This window comes from Leptodactylus fuscus, chromosome 8, assembly GCF_031893055.1.
Source record: "Leptodactylus fuscus isolate aLepFus1 chromosome 8, aLepFus1.hap2, whole genome shotgun sequence".
In the NCBI taxonomy this organism is placed as follows: domain Eukaryota; kingdom Metazoa; phylum Chordata; class Amphibia; order Anura; family Leptodactylidae; genus Leptodactylus; species Leptodactylus fuscus.
Genome location: NC_134272.1, coordinates 16,888,009 through 16,902,353, shown reverse-complemented (window position 1 = coordinate 16,902,353; position 14,345 = coordinate 16,888,009). Strand labels below are relative to the sequence as shown.

General features: G+C 50.9%; 1 protein-coding gene across 1 annotated transcript; it reads right to left on the bottom strand.

Moving 5' to 3' along the window:
• Nucleotides 1–743: 743 nt before the first annotated feature.
• Nucleotides 744–12,241, bottom strand: RHOT2 (ras homolog family member T2). The gene is made up of 19 exons (XM_075285546.1): nt 12,121–12,241; nt 11,399–11,457; nt 10,793–10,874; nt 9,347–9,390; nt 9,039–9,092; nt 8,657–8,709; nt 8,468–8,576; nt 8,137–8,238; nt 7,909–8,007; nt 7,672–7,780; nt 7,084–7,204; nt 5,282–5,366; nt 4,962–5,107; nt 4,769–4,869; nt 4,304–4,434; nt 3,765–3,845; nt 2,435–2,557; nt 2,030–2,226; nt 744–1,561 (listed from the first exon to the last, which is right to left on the bottom strand). Exons 1-19 carry the CDS (start codon nt 12,155–12,157, stop codon nt 1,444–1,446), a joined length of 1,851 nt encoding a protein of 616 aa, XP_075141647.1. The 5' UTR covers nt 12,158–12,241; the 3' UTR covers nt 744–1,443.
• Between the last annotated feature and the right edge of the window lie 2,104 nt (nt 12,242–14,345).

The window sequence follows — 14,345 nt, the reverse complement described above, 5'->3', positions numbered from 1 at the left end:
GAGGAATCCAAACATGACAGTCCGCAACAGCCAACTCCCATCATGCACAAGAGGTGAGTACAAAATATAAGTGTAGGGTATCTCATATGTGGTCATGGGCCGTAGTCAGGCCAGGGTTACCAGGAATACATACAATCTGCTCAGTAACCTTAGGTAAAGAAACCAGTGAAAATAAAGAAGTTATGGGGGACAGGCAGCACAGAGTATTTTAGCACAGATCTGTTGTGTGTATGGTCATACTCAGATAGTAATGGCATGACTGGACCCCTCCAAAATACTCAAATGTATGAAAAGGATGGACAGCACTCCGGTATTTCTGAGTTTGCAATAAATATAAGCAAATCTTATTATCCAGGTGAAGAGCAGCCGTCCTCGCCCTGATCACAACCAGACGGGCCTGATGAAGGGCCGCCGGTATAACAAGATGTGTGTGAATTACTACATGCGGCCTTCTTTTGTATTGCTCATGGATTCTTAAACCCTGTCTATTAGACTTAAGCAAGCTCAAAAATACTGAATTGGTGAACCACAGACTGATAGTCACATAGCAGCACAAAGTATTTCAGGAAAGGGTGTGTTTTTAGTTATCCCTAGTATTATATTAATATATATTATTCCTATGTATAGCGCCACCAGATGTGCCATTAGAGACTCGCAGCTGTATGTCTATGACCCTGCGATAACACAATGTTACACTGACAGATACAGGGAGGGAGACATGGACTTTTTTTTAAAATTGCTTTATATATATAAGTAGATTCTTAGATGTGAAATTGTCCATTCCTGTGAAACTGTACACCCGGCTGAACACCACTGAAGCCCCTCCAGGTGGTATATAGAATAGGTGGAGGGGCGGGGCCTGGGACATCCGGCGGCCTCCATTACTGTAGATTAGTTCATTAGGACAGAATTAGCCCGAAGCTTCATGGTCACTTTGGTCTTGGCATCACTCCATCAAAGGGGAATTCATTCATGTCACATCTGCAATGGCTCTGCTACAGTCACATCCAAAGCTGCATTCACAGTCCTGCAGACAGCGCAGTTAAGATCCCATAATGTTCTGGCTCCAGCTGACAACTTTAGCCTAGAGGTAAACATTACATGTCCCATAATACAACAAAGGAGTTAATACGATCTGCGCAAACACAAAATGAAAAGCAGCGAGAGGTCGTGTCCTGCAGCCTGGGAGCCGGCAGTGACTGTGAATGCAGCTCTAGCAGTGGCTAGAGTAAAACTCAATCAGAATTTACAGAGATGACTAACACTGAAGGTGTGTTAGGAAGGAAATGTTTAAAAAATAAAATCTGAACAGGACACAAAGCATTCCCTGGTCAGAGTAGAAGGTTAAAAGTGACAGTGACGGGCGGCTGCACCTCCCCGGCAGGTCACAGTGCTCGTGTGATGCACGCGGGTCTGTATCCGGATGTGCGGAGGTAGCAGCGGTTATTTGCTGCGCAGCAGAGCTTTATAGAGAGTGAATCCCACAACGGCGGCGACTGTGGCTCCCAGCGCCACTCGCAGCCAGAACGAGGCCGTGCTCAGCTCCGTGTCGTGTAGGTGCCTGATGGGAGGAGACAAGATAAAACGGGGACAATGGTGAGTGTTACTATGACCTTACATACAGCTCCTCCTAGCTCAGCCTCCTCTAGTCTATTGCACTGTACATGGCGACATAATGCTATTCCAGAGTAGGAGGAAATAGTATACGGCTATCAGGTCAGTCAGGAGTGTACGGATATGTCTGACAGACAGCAGGAGTAATCCCGGCACGTACGTCAGCCTCAGATCTGTAAGGAGCAGCGGGATACAGTGTATTATACCTTATGATATAACCCCTGTCTCATGCCCCCGCTCTACATAACATAGTATCATCTGACTCCTGACAACCCCCTTTCTATTTCCACCCATGTGGCACCCATATAAATGTAGCTGGATACCCTTCCGGAGAATCTGCCATCGTGTTCCTACTTAACGCTACCCTGGGGGGCAATGCTATGGACCTGGCCAGAGAACAGCGGCCAATACTTACGGGAAGGCAGCGGCTGTGGCCAGCTTGTTGTAGATGGTCTTGTCCACAGAGCCTTGGCAGCTGAAGTGGTAGGGGGGCGGCAGCCGGTGCTTGTGGCAGAATTCAGAAGGGGAGATCCCGTGTTGCTGCTTCACTTCTCCTTGGTCCCATTTACACCCCACAAACATACAGGGCGTCTGACTGTCCATGTAGTGTTGCTGTATGGAAAGACAGAGGAGTAGATGAGACAATCCCAATAATCCACAAGGTCTGGAAGTGAAGACACATGACTGGAGGGAGCGGAGATGAGACGCCGAATCATCAGCTAAGGATCTATTCACACAAGGCAGCAAAAAAACTGCACTACAAACAGATATCGCTTATTGGAATTGGAAGGCACAGACATCACAGTACAATGGTACTCACCTTGTATATACTAGCACAGTAGTTGAAGGACTTGGGGTCACTGACATCGTACATTAGGCAGGCGACATCACAGGCAGCGTCCGACTGTTTCAGGAACTCCGTGTCCACATCTACCTCAAAGAGCTGAAGGAGACAAGTCATGTGAAATGTAGGAAGCCCTGAAACCTGCAGCGATTCTGAATGCAGAGACTCCAGAATTTAATCCGGCATTTCTCCCCTCTATGCTTTACACTGCAGCTTTGCTTGTTCAGTACATGAAGAGCCGATATACCTCAAACCAACAAACTATAAACATCTAAAGCTCCAATATGAAGTGGAGGAGCCTTGGGGTGAGGAGCTTAAGGAGCAGCCCATAAACGGCCTGTAGTAATGGCGACTGTCCTGTGACTGTCCTGACCTCCATGTTGTAATGAAGTACAGTGAGGGGCATCGGCCGTGGGATCTGCACATTACAGGGAATCTCTCAGACCACGGTTCACATTTTAGGTCAGACGGTTCCCCTGTGACGTGACACAATTAGTGGAGAGCAGGGAGGAGCCCGGAGGTTGAAATACTAATCTGCGGCACATTAAAACTGAGCCGACGTTTCCCCTCTGGAGCTGCGGCCACCATTATAGAATATTCATGTCAGGCTGCACGCGAGCGGCGAACAACAGCCAAGCCAAGAGCGACAGGAGGACGGCAGGACAGTGAGGGCACGAGACACCAGCCTGGGGCAGGACATGCTGGGACTTGTAGTTAAAGGGATGTTCCCATGTTCACAAGTTACCCCCATGCATAGAATCAGGAGTAACTTGTAGATTGTTAGGGGCCGACTGGACAGCTCAGACCCCAACAATCTGAATAGGGGATAGATAAGATTAATGAGAACACCCCTTTAAGGAGCTCCCACAGCCTGGAGACCACTGACCAACAAACGCATCGGCTGGGTCATGGCATAACTAATAGGACAAATTCTTTGTGTAACTTTCTGGAGGCTCAGTATACTACTACCGTCAGTGAATGGAAACCTCATGCAACTGTATCAGGACGGCTTTATCTGCACTGACACACTGTAACAAACTATCAGGACAGCAGAGAGATTTGCGATGCTGCTGTGTTTGCTCACAGCAGATTTTCTGGACTGATACAGCTGTAACAACCCTTCAGCAGTGAGAAGTATTAGGTCAGGACAAGTTTGTAGTCTCGATTTACTGCCAGCAAGCAGATGGCGAGACATTAGAAAGCCTTTAAGCAATGAGGAACGTTTATTGTGTCTCTAGTTTTTCTGGAGTTCTCCTTTAAGTACTGGGACGACTGCAGCGCACAATATAAAGGAGGATACACTTACAATGAGATGCTTCTCCTGCCCGCTGACAAGCACTGTATTGACGGAGTAGAAGGAGGGCGGCCGATGGGTCCGCTGCTGCTCCTGAGGAGGGAGAAGACAACAATGTCACAGCGGGGCACAGACATGGACAGGCGGGAACAATGGAGTGTGGGCAGGTGGAGGGGGAGGCGGGAAGGAAAGGCTGCAAGTATTATACAGAGCGGGAGATAACAGGAGGCAGATAAGCAGCAATGAAGGTCACCTCTACTGGGCCTGCGGAACAATACACAACCAGACAAGTGTCCCATGATGCACCAGGTCACATTACCATCTAGGCAGGTGAGGTCACACCCATATATCAGGGCGCAGTATACACAGAAATGAGCCTGTATACTACTACAGGAAGAAGGAAGGGACATCAGAGTCTCCTCTTATCTGCAGGACTATATATATATATATATATATATATATATATATATATATATATATATATATATATTATATATATCTTTATTTGTATTACACATACACAGGAAAGAAGCAATACCCGTCACACTTACCTCAAGGCTCTGCCCCAGGAAAGCCCGCAGGAAGGCAGATTTACCCGTCCCGCGGGGTCCAATCACTTTACATAGGAAAACGTTCCTCTGCGTCTGTCCCTTTTCCAGGTCTATCCGCTTCTCCCGGGTCACTGCGAGACCAGAAGAAACATCCAGCTCTTAATGTCTCATCCTTAGACAGATCACAATCCAGGAGGCCATCAGAGTGACCACAGACTGGCCTCCACTATTTCAATAGAAGTGAACAAGTGGCTATAGGATACAGCTAGTGTCACTCATCTTGTGGGTTCTGCACCACAGGGTTAAAACGCAGCCCATCACATCCAGATTTCCCCTCCAATATGGATGGTACAGAACTACGGGAGCCTCATAGTCTGTGATCTGGCTCAAAGATACAACGCCCCAGTCACAACATTTCTGCTGCCCGGGGACAACACCTCAGGCTGCCATGTACTCCAGACATACCTGTGATGGCCTGTGTCTGGCTGTCCTGCTCACACAGGATTGGATACCCCAAATACCCCAGATGTTCCAGGCAACGATGGACATCCAGATAGGTCACCAACCTGCAGGAGGAAGAAAAGGACAACGTAGGACAAAGCACAGACGGGCTATTAATATATACTGTATATAGTATATATACAGTCCGAGAACTTACGTCCACTGGCACATGAACCCATGGAGAGGGAGCACCCCATTATCTGCCATGCACACTGTACTGCTCAGCTCCGGGCCCCAGGGGGTATATGGGAAAACACTGAAAAAGCTCTGAAGCTCCGAGGGACTTAGCGCACTGTCGCCATCCTACAAGGATACAAGGGAAAAAAGCAGGTTAAAGGGCTGATCCCACAAATTACCTTTCTTCAGTAAATCCCCCTGCAATCAGCTCATTGTCGGGAACTACTTATATGGAAATGGTCGCCCAAAGTTAAACCCCATAATCTCTACAACAGCTCGGGGAGCTTCTGCCATACTCACCAGGTCATGCTTCTCAAATATCTTCTGGAGAAATTGGTAGCCAAAATGGTTGAGCTCAGTGGAAGAGTCATGGGGAACGCGCAGCCTGTGGGGGAACGGACAAAGAAAAAACAAGAATTAAAAAACGCTCTTCTAGACTCCTGAAATGATTTTTAATCTTATTGTTGAGTAACCAGGAACACGGTGTCCTCAGGAGACCAGGAAAAATAGGCCACGACTCCAGAGGGAGCCGTAATGATAGTTCTACGTGTAGCCACCCAGCTTTCCCAGCCTCAGATATCACTTTTAAACCAGGGATGTGTTTCCATAGTAGAGGGAGAAGCTAGCGAAGGGTTAAGTAATATCTGCTGCAGTCTGCGGTGTGAGAACAGATTTTCTCTGCAGATGCTACATTCAGTGACACGCTCCATGGTGGCTCAATAAAATCTGTTCTCGGATATGAGACTGCTGGAGCGGAGGATGCGCGAACCCCACAACAGGGCGGTGGCAAGACAAATAAGCGAACGTGATCAAGAATTAGGAAGAAACCGGATGAACACTGCACTTAACCCCAAATACTGATCTATACAAGAAGCTGAGGTAAGAGAGGCTTTTTGCTGCCTCCTCCGTGCACTGCCCGTGTTGTGGCCGGAGCAACGTGGTCACAGGAGGGGTTAAAGGGAGTCCATCATTGAAATCACCTTTTTTTTTTTTTCAATCACACATAGGAATAGCCTTAAGAAAGGCTATTCATCTCTTACCTTTAGATGTCTTCTCCGCGCCGCTGTTCAGTAGAAATCCCGGTTTTTGTCAGTATGCAGATGAGCTCTCTTGCAGCACTGGGGGCGGTCCTCAGCGCTGAAACGGCACAGGGGGCATCTCCAATGCTGCGAGAGAAATCTCCAGCACCACCTCCATCTTCTTCAGAAACTGCCTCTCTGCGCGTCTTCTTCTGGAGCTGGGTTCAAACTTCTAGGCCTCAGGCAGAGCAGACTGCGCATGCCCGCGGCCACAAGAAAAATGCCCGCTCACACATTTTCTTGTGGCCGATTACACAATAAGCTGGTGTAAGTGGCCATTTTCTCGTGGCCGTGGGCATGCACAGTCGGCCCTGCCTGAGGCCTAGAATTTTGAACCCAGCTCCAGAAGAAGATATGCAGAGAGGCCGTTCCTGAAGAAGATGGAGGCGGTGCTGGAGATTTCTCTTGCAGCATTGGAGATGCCCCCTGTGCTATTTCAGCACTGAGAACCGTCCCCAGTGCTGCAAGAGAACTCATTGGCATATAGAAGAAAACCCGGATTTCTACTGAACAGCGGCGCGGAGAAGACATCTAAAGGTAGGAGAAGAATGGCCTTTCTTAAGAGTATTCCTACGTGCGATCGAGAAAAAAAATTAGATTTTAGTGATAGTATCCCTTTAATAACATTACTTCTCCATACCCGCAGGATAGGGGCAAGTGCTTGATAACAGGGGGTCCCCCAAGAATGGGAGTGCACGTGTGTGACCACTGCTCTATTCACCTCTATGGGACTGACAGATCAGCGATTACAGCAGTGATCGCACATGCCCAATACCACTCCGGCACTATGGGGTGTGTCAGGGGTCAGACTATCAGTGATTTGACACTTACCCCTATCCAGGACACAGGTTTTGTTAGCAGGAAAACCCCTTTAATTGCCTAATAAAATAGGACCAACCAGGAAGCACAAACAGCCCCTTACACCTCAGCTTCCTGGATCCCTCTCTGTATGGGGGTTATCTGCAGCCTTACAAGGGATCCAAACACTGATCTCCACTAGGAGAAGCCCGAGTCCTCACTCACTGAGGGTAGAGGTAGTCATCGGTGAGCTCCAGTGTGTCGTCATAGCCAAAGCGTCGCAGGATGGTCCATGTGGTCTCATGGCGCCCCCGCTGGATGAAAAGGGTATTGAGGAAAAGAAAGCCTGTAGAAAAACAACCTTTTATTAGTATTAATACACTGAGAGGACCCGTTCATATCACCAGCCCTCAGCCAGGCGTACACATCAGCAAACCCACTCATGTGAGCAAGATCAGCCAGACATGTAATGTGTATAGAGGGCTACCGGGGGTGCCAGTCCAGTCTGGCAGGGGCATTCTCCAGTTTCCCACTACAGTAGACATGCACTGAACGGGCCGAGGATGCATGTGTATTGAGGAATCGGGCCGGAAGATTGAGGACCTATCAGCTGAAGATTGGAGGGGTCTGACACCTGTGTGTGGTATAGTGTCTGTGCTTGGTACTGAAGCTCAGTCCCATTCACTAGCATAGGACTGAGCTGCAGTCAGGCCATGTGACGTCACTCTTCCTGTGATACAGAGAATCACTGTGGCTTCAAAGTTTCCTGTTATTCCAACTATAAAGTCCCAGGTTATTCACCAGCGCTCTCACCGTTTAGTGTCAGTCCATTTTCCCGCACTCCGTCCGCTGTATTCTTTCTGACAACCATCTTCACATCTTCCATCGCCTGAGGAACCAGAGGGTTCCCAAAACAGGACTGCTACCTCCCAAAAGACAGACGAAACACCAATCAGAAAGACACGATAAAGGAGGCGGTTCACATACAGATCAAAGTCGGGGCAGAGTGGAAATCTGGAGTCAGGGAGGAGTCACATCAGGATAATATACCTGGAAATAGTTCAGCTCGTCATCGCTCAGGATCTGATTGTTGTCTTGGTCTGAGATGGTGAATATTCGGGTCAGAGCTTTCCTGCACTGCGGCCTCAGCTGCAGAGAGAAGACATAAGGTGTATGTATGGATGTATAATGGTAGGTGGGTGTCATCTATAGGGGGCAGGAAGCTAAACTGGGTCACACAGGATGATGGGGATCCACCACTGTCCTGCTGACACATACCTGCTTTTCCTCGGGGTCATACAAGGGGGCAGTCGGGTGAAGCACAGCCTTCTGGGCATAGTAAAAGACTTCAGAGATGTTCTTCAGGTTCTTGGCGGAGCACTGGAGGAGGAAAAAATCTGCAGGTGATTGATCCCTAAATATCATAAAACCCCTTCAGATCAGACACAGACTCCACCACTGATAATACAAGCATGGGGTGTCAGCACATGGAGCTGCACCTGGCTCACCCCAAAAGCTGCAACCATAACAGGCCAACCATCTGCAGCTGCAGGGATACAATGAACACCCCTCACTCCTATGCCATGGTCTCTCCCTGCGAGTGTCTTACCTCCACACAGGTCTCGATTTCCAAGAACTGGTTCATAATGGGCAGGATGGACTCCATGGAGCTGCCGCATTGCAGGTCTGACTTATTCCCTACAAGAATTATAGGAAGCCTGAAACCAGAGAAACTCTATTAGATGGCTGCCCAAATAGTCCGTATCAGCCCCATAGTGGATGGGTAAGGCTAGTGTACCTCGCGTTGCGCTCTGCATGGCCGTTCACCATGGGGATCCATTTAGAGGAGATCTACAAAGAAAATCAAAAATTAATACTGAGGCCTTCATAAATAAGTGCAAAATGTACTATTCATGCTGTACTACTTGTAGCAACCACCAGAGGGAGCTCAATGCACATTATGTACAGATCATAATGAATGCAATGATGGAGCTCCCCCTAGTGGTGGTGGCAGACAGACTGAATGCCATTAGGCTAATCTAGGTCTATACAGTGGATTTGGAGCTCCGTATCACGAAAAACAACTCAAACATAAGAAGTTATTCCATGCTGGATTTCAAATCTATTGAAATTAAAATAAATGCAACTTTATTAAAGGAGCGCAGCTCTGAAGTTCTCACCTTCTCAATGGTGCTGGACTCTGACACATCATACACTATGCAGACAACATTTGCCTGTAGGCAGAAAGGGAAAATCAGGAGTCACTGATGGACCTGACACGGCACAATACACATTAGTATCTGACATCACCGCGACCGCAGCAACAGAAAGAATGGAGCCTTGGAAATCCTGCCTGATACCACCACTAGAGGGCGATATGTGCACTAGCTGCAATACACTCTGCTGGCAGGAAGGCGGGCGGTAGACTTGTCAGGGCAGTTGGCAGGTATTCAGACCTGTCACGCAGTACATGCAACTCTTTCCTCACCTTTGCAATCTCCTCCCTGAGCTCATCTTCTGTCTGCTCCACTTCTAGAAGAGAAGAACATAACAGGTGACCCCGGGCGGCCATTCCTCCGAACATCACAACTGGCATCTTCTTACAGCACACACAACACCCCAATACCCAGTGTGGATGACCCGCTTGCCTTTCGGTTAAAGCAGCCCTCATCCGTCCTACCTCCATGCTTTACAATACAGCTCAGCTCTATTAAGACACATCTATGATAAGCGATATTATTTATTATGCTTACTTATATAGCGCCATCATATTCCGCAGCGCTTTACAGATATTGTCAGTCACTGTCCCATACAGGGCTCACAATCTACATTCCCTATCAGTATGGCTTTTTGGTTTGTGGGAGGAAACCCACGGAAACACAGGGAGAACATACAAACTTGCAGATGTTGTCCTTGGCAGGATTTGAACCTAGGACTCCAGTGCTGCAAGGCTGCAGTGCTAACCACTGAGCCACCATGCTGCATTGTCTATTGGGGGATAGAGTCCAAATCACCTCCAGTCTAAACAGACTAAGGCTGCTGCTACCCGCTTCCCCCATGCTTTACCCTGCAGCCCCCACCTCCCCATGCTTTACCCTGCAGCTCCCCGCCTCCCCCATGCTTTACCCTGCAGCTCCCCGCCTCCCCCATGCTTTACCCTGCAGCTCCCCGCCTCCCCCATGCTTTACCCTGCAGCTCCCCGCCTCCCCCATGCTTTACCCTGCAGCTCCCCGCCTCCCCCATGCTTTACCCTGCAGCTCCCCGCCTCCCCCATGCTTTACCCTGCAGCTCCCCGCCTCCCCCATGCTTTACCCTGCAGCTCCCCGCCTCCCCCATGCTTTACCCTGCAGCTCCCCGCCTCCCCCATGCTTTACCCTGCAGCTCCCCGCCTCCCCCATGCTTTACCCTGCAGCTCCCCGCCTCCCCCATGCTTTACCCTGCAGCTCCCCGCCTCCCCCATGCTTTACCCTGCAGCTCCCCGCCTCCCCCATGCTTTACCCTGCAGCTCCCCGCCTCCCCCATGCTTTACCCTGCAGCTCCCCGCCTCCCCCATGCTTTACCCTGCAGCCCCCTCCTCCCTCATAATTTACCCTACAATTCTCCTTGCTCATACTGGTTACTAAGCATGAACAGCGGCGAGTACAGAAAGATCAGAGATCACCAGTGACGTCCCCTCATCACACAGAAGCCGCTCCCCTGACCTCCGGCCATCGGTGGACATTCCCTGCAGGGCACTGAGCGGCCATCATGTACTGTATTAGTCAGGGATTGTCTTCTTGTCTATAGGATTCTTACAGTCTACAACATTATAAGATGACTCCGCCCACACAAGGGTCACTAGATCTGGGCGGAGAGTTATATACATCTCTAGAGCTGGGACACGCCCACAGAATCTGCTCCTCTATAGACCTGTTCACACTGCTGGTATAGTTACCGGAGGTGTCAGCGATGTGGGTGGGGACTCGCTCCGGCGTTACGTCTGCCGGTATGGTGATCTCCTCCGCACGGGCCGGCACCTGGAAGAGATCAGGAGGGCATTAAAGGGGTATTCTGGTACTTGTATAGTGATGACCTTTAAGATAGACCTTCAATACCTGCTCAGTTAGGTCTGACACCTGGGACCCCCACAGATCAGCTTGTGGAGTGTTGCGGCGATGATAACACATTCATCGTTCACATAGTAGAGCAGTGGCTCAGTCCTATTCAAGAGAACAGGGCTGAGCTGTAATACCGACCCCAACCACTGTATGATGTGCGGCGCTCTGCTTCAGTGAAGAAACTGAAATCTTAACAGCAACCTCTACAACCAGTGGATGGGCGGGGGGGGGGGGGGGGGGGGTCCCGGGTGTTGCCCCCACTAGTCACATACTCATGGCCTCTCCAGAGAACAGGTCACTATATCTAACCAGAGGCAGCGAGAGCCTCCATCCACGCAGATACTACAACTCCCAGCAAGCTCTGACCACATACTGGGAGTTGTAGTTCTGCAGCAGGGACAGGGATGGCGGCCTCTATGATGATGATGTAATGGGGCACCTACCTCATCCGGGAACTCCTCCCCCACCAGCGCCATGATCAGAGACGTCTTCCCCACCTGGGCTGTGAGATAAGAAGGAGAAGACTCAGTACAGACGTCTAGAGGAGGAGACCGCAGAGGTTACGCTGTCAGACAGGGGGCGCCCCTCACTCTTTATAAGGCTGAAGTCTCATAGTGACCGTCGGCTCATCTTAAAGGGACAGTACACAGTAAAAAATAATAAAATCACATAAAAAGTTTGCAGATCTCTTGCTCTACTTCTCTCTATTCACATCCAAAGCTGCTCGGTTTCCAGAGCGCTGTGCATTCTGCGGGCACATGACTGAAGGAGGGGCGGAGCTAAACTTAGGTCAAAATGAGATTTCGGAGCAGCTTTGGATGTGACTGGAGAAGAACATTACACAGTACTAATGGCAACAGTAAAGTAATGTGCAGACATGGCGGGAACTAAATTCTGTCACTTCACCAATGGGCTGCGCAACCTACAGCCATGGGGACTACAACACCCAGCATCCTCTGGCAGCCGGCAGACCTCAGGGCATGCTGGGAGTTGTAGTTTGGGAGAGGTTCAGGCTGCATTTATTCCTAGAGGGCAATGACATGAGGAGAGGCTGAGCCCCATGTGACAGAGGTGACATTGACAGCGGCAGCGGCGGGGCTCTGCCTGTCCCAGCCCGGGCACATCCCCCCCACTCCGGCCCCCTGCGGCCCTCTCTCTCTCTCACCCTCCCCCAGGAGGAGGATCCTCACGTCCCGCTTCATGGTCCCGGTGCCACCAACATCGACTTCCGGGTATCCAGGCGGACCGCCAGAGACAGAACTCCTCCACTTCCGGCGTCTCTGCGGCAACTCCTACGTCATTTCCGCTCCATACTTGTAGCGAAAGTGTGAGGCGTCCAGGTTACCATAGCAACGAGAAAGGGCGGGGCTGAGACCTGGGAAACTGCACGTAGACCTGAGCAAGGTGAGCGCACAATGAACAGTCACATGACTTATAGGTGGCCAAATCACGGCGTCTGGGCACACACTGCCGCCTGCTGGAGAAAATGTAGTAATGACAAGCACCACACTGCCACCTGCTGGACAATGGGAATAATGACGGGCACCACACTGCCACCTGCTGGAGAAGGGAATAATGACAGGCACCACACTGCCACCTGCTGGAGAAGGGAATAATGACAGGCACCACGCTGCCACCTGCTGGAGAAGGGAATAATGACAGGCACCACACTACCACCTGCTGGAGTAGGAGAATACTGACAGGCACCACGCTGCCACCTGCTGGAGTAGGAGAATACTGACAGGCACCACACTACCACCTGCTGGACAATGGGAATAATGACGGGCACCACACTACCACCTGCTGTAGTAGGAGAATACTGACAGTCACCACGCTGCCACCTGCTGGAGTAGGAGAATACTGACAGGCACCACGCTGCCACCTGCTGGAGTAGGAGAATACTGACAGGCACCACGCTGCCACCTTCTGGAGAAGGGAATAATGACAGGCACCACGCTGCCACCTGCTGGAGAAGGGAATACTGACAGGCACCACCCTGCCACCTGCTGGAGATGGGGAATACTGACAGGCACCACGCTGCCACCTGCTGGAGAAGGGAATAATGACAGGCACCACGCTGCCACCTGCTGGAGAAGGGAATACTGACAGTCACCACGCTGCCACCTGCTGGAGAAGGGAATACTGACAGTCACCACGCTGCCACCTGCTGGAGTAGGAGAATACTGACAGTCACCACGCTGCCACCTGCTGGAGTAGGAGAATACTGACAGGCACCACGCTGCCACCTGCTGGAGTAGGAGAATACTGACAGGCACCACGCTGCCACCTGCTGGAGAAGGGAATAATGACAGGCACCACGCTGCCACCTGCTGGAGAAGGGAATAATGACAGGCACCACGCTGCCACCTGCTGGAGAAGGGAATAATGACAGGCACCACGCTGCCACCTGCTGGAGTAGGAGAATACTGACAGGCACCACGCTGCCACCTGCTGGAGTAGGAGAATACTGACAGTCACCACGCTGCCACCTGCTGGAGAAGGGAATAATGACAGGCACCACGCTGCCACCTGCTGGAGATGGGGAATACTGACAGGCACCACGCTGCCACCTGCTGGAGATGGGGAATACTGACAGGCACCACGCTGCCACCTGCTGGAGAAGGGAATAATGACAGGCACCACGCTGCCACCTGCTGGAGAAGGGAATACTGACAGTCACCACGCTGCCACCTGCTGGAGAAGGGAATACTGACAGTCACCACGCTGCCACCTGCTGGAGTAGGAGAATACTGACAGTCACCACGCTGCCACCTGCTGGAGTAGGAGAATACTGACAGGCACCACGCTGCCACCTGCTGGAGTAGGAGAATACTGACAGGCACCACGCTGCCACCTGCTGGAGAAGGGAATAATGACAGGCACCACGCTGCCACCTGCTGGAGAAGGGAATAATGACAGGCACCACGCTGCCACCTGCTGGAGTAGGAGAATACTGACAGGCACCACGCTGCCACCTGCTGGAGTAGGAGAATACTGACAGTCACCACGCTGCCACCTGCTGGAGAAGGGGAATACTGACAGGCACCACGCTGCCACCTGCTGGAGATGGGAATAATGACAGGCACCACGCTGCCACCTGCTGGAGAAGGGAATAATGACAGGCACCACGCTGCCACCTGCTGGAGAAGGGAATAATGACAGGCACCACGCTGCCACCTGCTGGAGAAGGGAATAATGACAGGCACCACGCTGCCACCTGCTGGAGTAGGAGAATACTGACAGTCACCACGCTGCCACCTGCTGGAGAAGGGGAATACTGACAGGCACCACGCTGCCACCTGCTGGAGAATGGAACACTGACAGGCACCACGCTGCCACCTGCTGGAGGAGGGAATACTGACAGGCACCACGCTGCCACCTGCTGGAGTA